The sequence below is a fragment of the Coturnix japonica genome, unplaced genomic scaffold, assembly GCF_001577835.2.
Source record: "Coturnix japonica isolate 7356 unplaced genomic scaffold, Coturnix japonica 2.1 chrUnrandom485, whole genome shotgun sequence".
In the NCBI taxonomy this organism is placed as follows: domain Eukaryota; kingdom Metazoa; phylum Chordata; class Aves; order Galliformes; family Phasianidae; genus Coturnix; species Coturnix japonica.
This window is the reverse complement of record NW_015439880.1, coordinates 153,821-154,314: the sequence shown is the minus strand read 5'-3', so window position 1 is coordinate 154,314 and position 494 is coordinate 153,821. Positions and strand designations below refer to the sequence as shown.

Below are 494 nucleotides of genomic sequence, written 5' to 3'. Positions count from 1 at the left end.
CCTACACCCCAGTCCTATCCCGCAGCCCACTGGCGCTCCCACCCGGACACTTCCGGTCTCCGCTCGTTGCTCGTTTCCGGTCCGACCCCGCCCCCACCCGACGGAAGAGCAGATTCCACTTCCGCTTCCGGCGACAGCGAAGGGGAGGAGCCTGACGAGAGCCCGCCCCCCGCCGGCCGCTCAGCCAATCCCTTCGCTCTGCTGGGGGAGGACGAGTGTTAGCCCCGCCCCCTCTCACTTTCCCGCCGAGCTCGACCAATTAAATAAGGTTTATTGCCACGCGGACGCTCTCATTGGGCGGGAGCTTCGTCTTCGGGAGCCAATCCGAGCGCGGCGTCGCGTTGTTGCTGGGTAGAAGTCCGCAGGGGGCGGGGCCTGGGCGGGCAGAGGAGGCGGCGGCGGCGGGAGCAGAAACCGCAGCGCTGCAACACGCGGGGACGGCGGCACCCGCCTGCCCCATAGCCGTCATCCTCTGCCCCATAGCTGCCCTATAG

The 494-nt window shown here is 68.2% G+C and overlaps 1 protein-coding gene across 1 annotated transcript in view; it reads left to right on the top strand.

The window, feature by feature from the left end:
- The window catches only part of LOC107307089 (guanine nucleotide-binding protein-like 1), a 16,762-nt gene extending 16,483 nt beyond the window's left edge, over positions 1 to 279 (top strand). Inside the window, exon 5 of the mRNA XM_015850529.2 lies at positions 26 to 279. Coding sequence (XP_015706015.1) covers positions 26 to 222 — 197 coding nt within the window. The 3' untranslated portion in view covers positions 223 to 279. The remainder of the gene's footprint in view (positions 1 to 25) is intronic.
- The last annotated feature ends 215 nt before the right edge of the window (positions 280 to 494 follow it).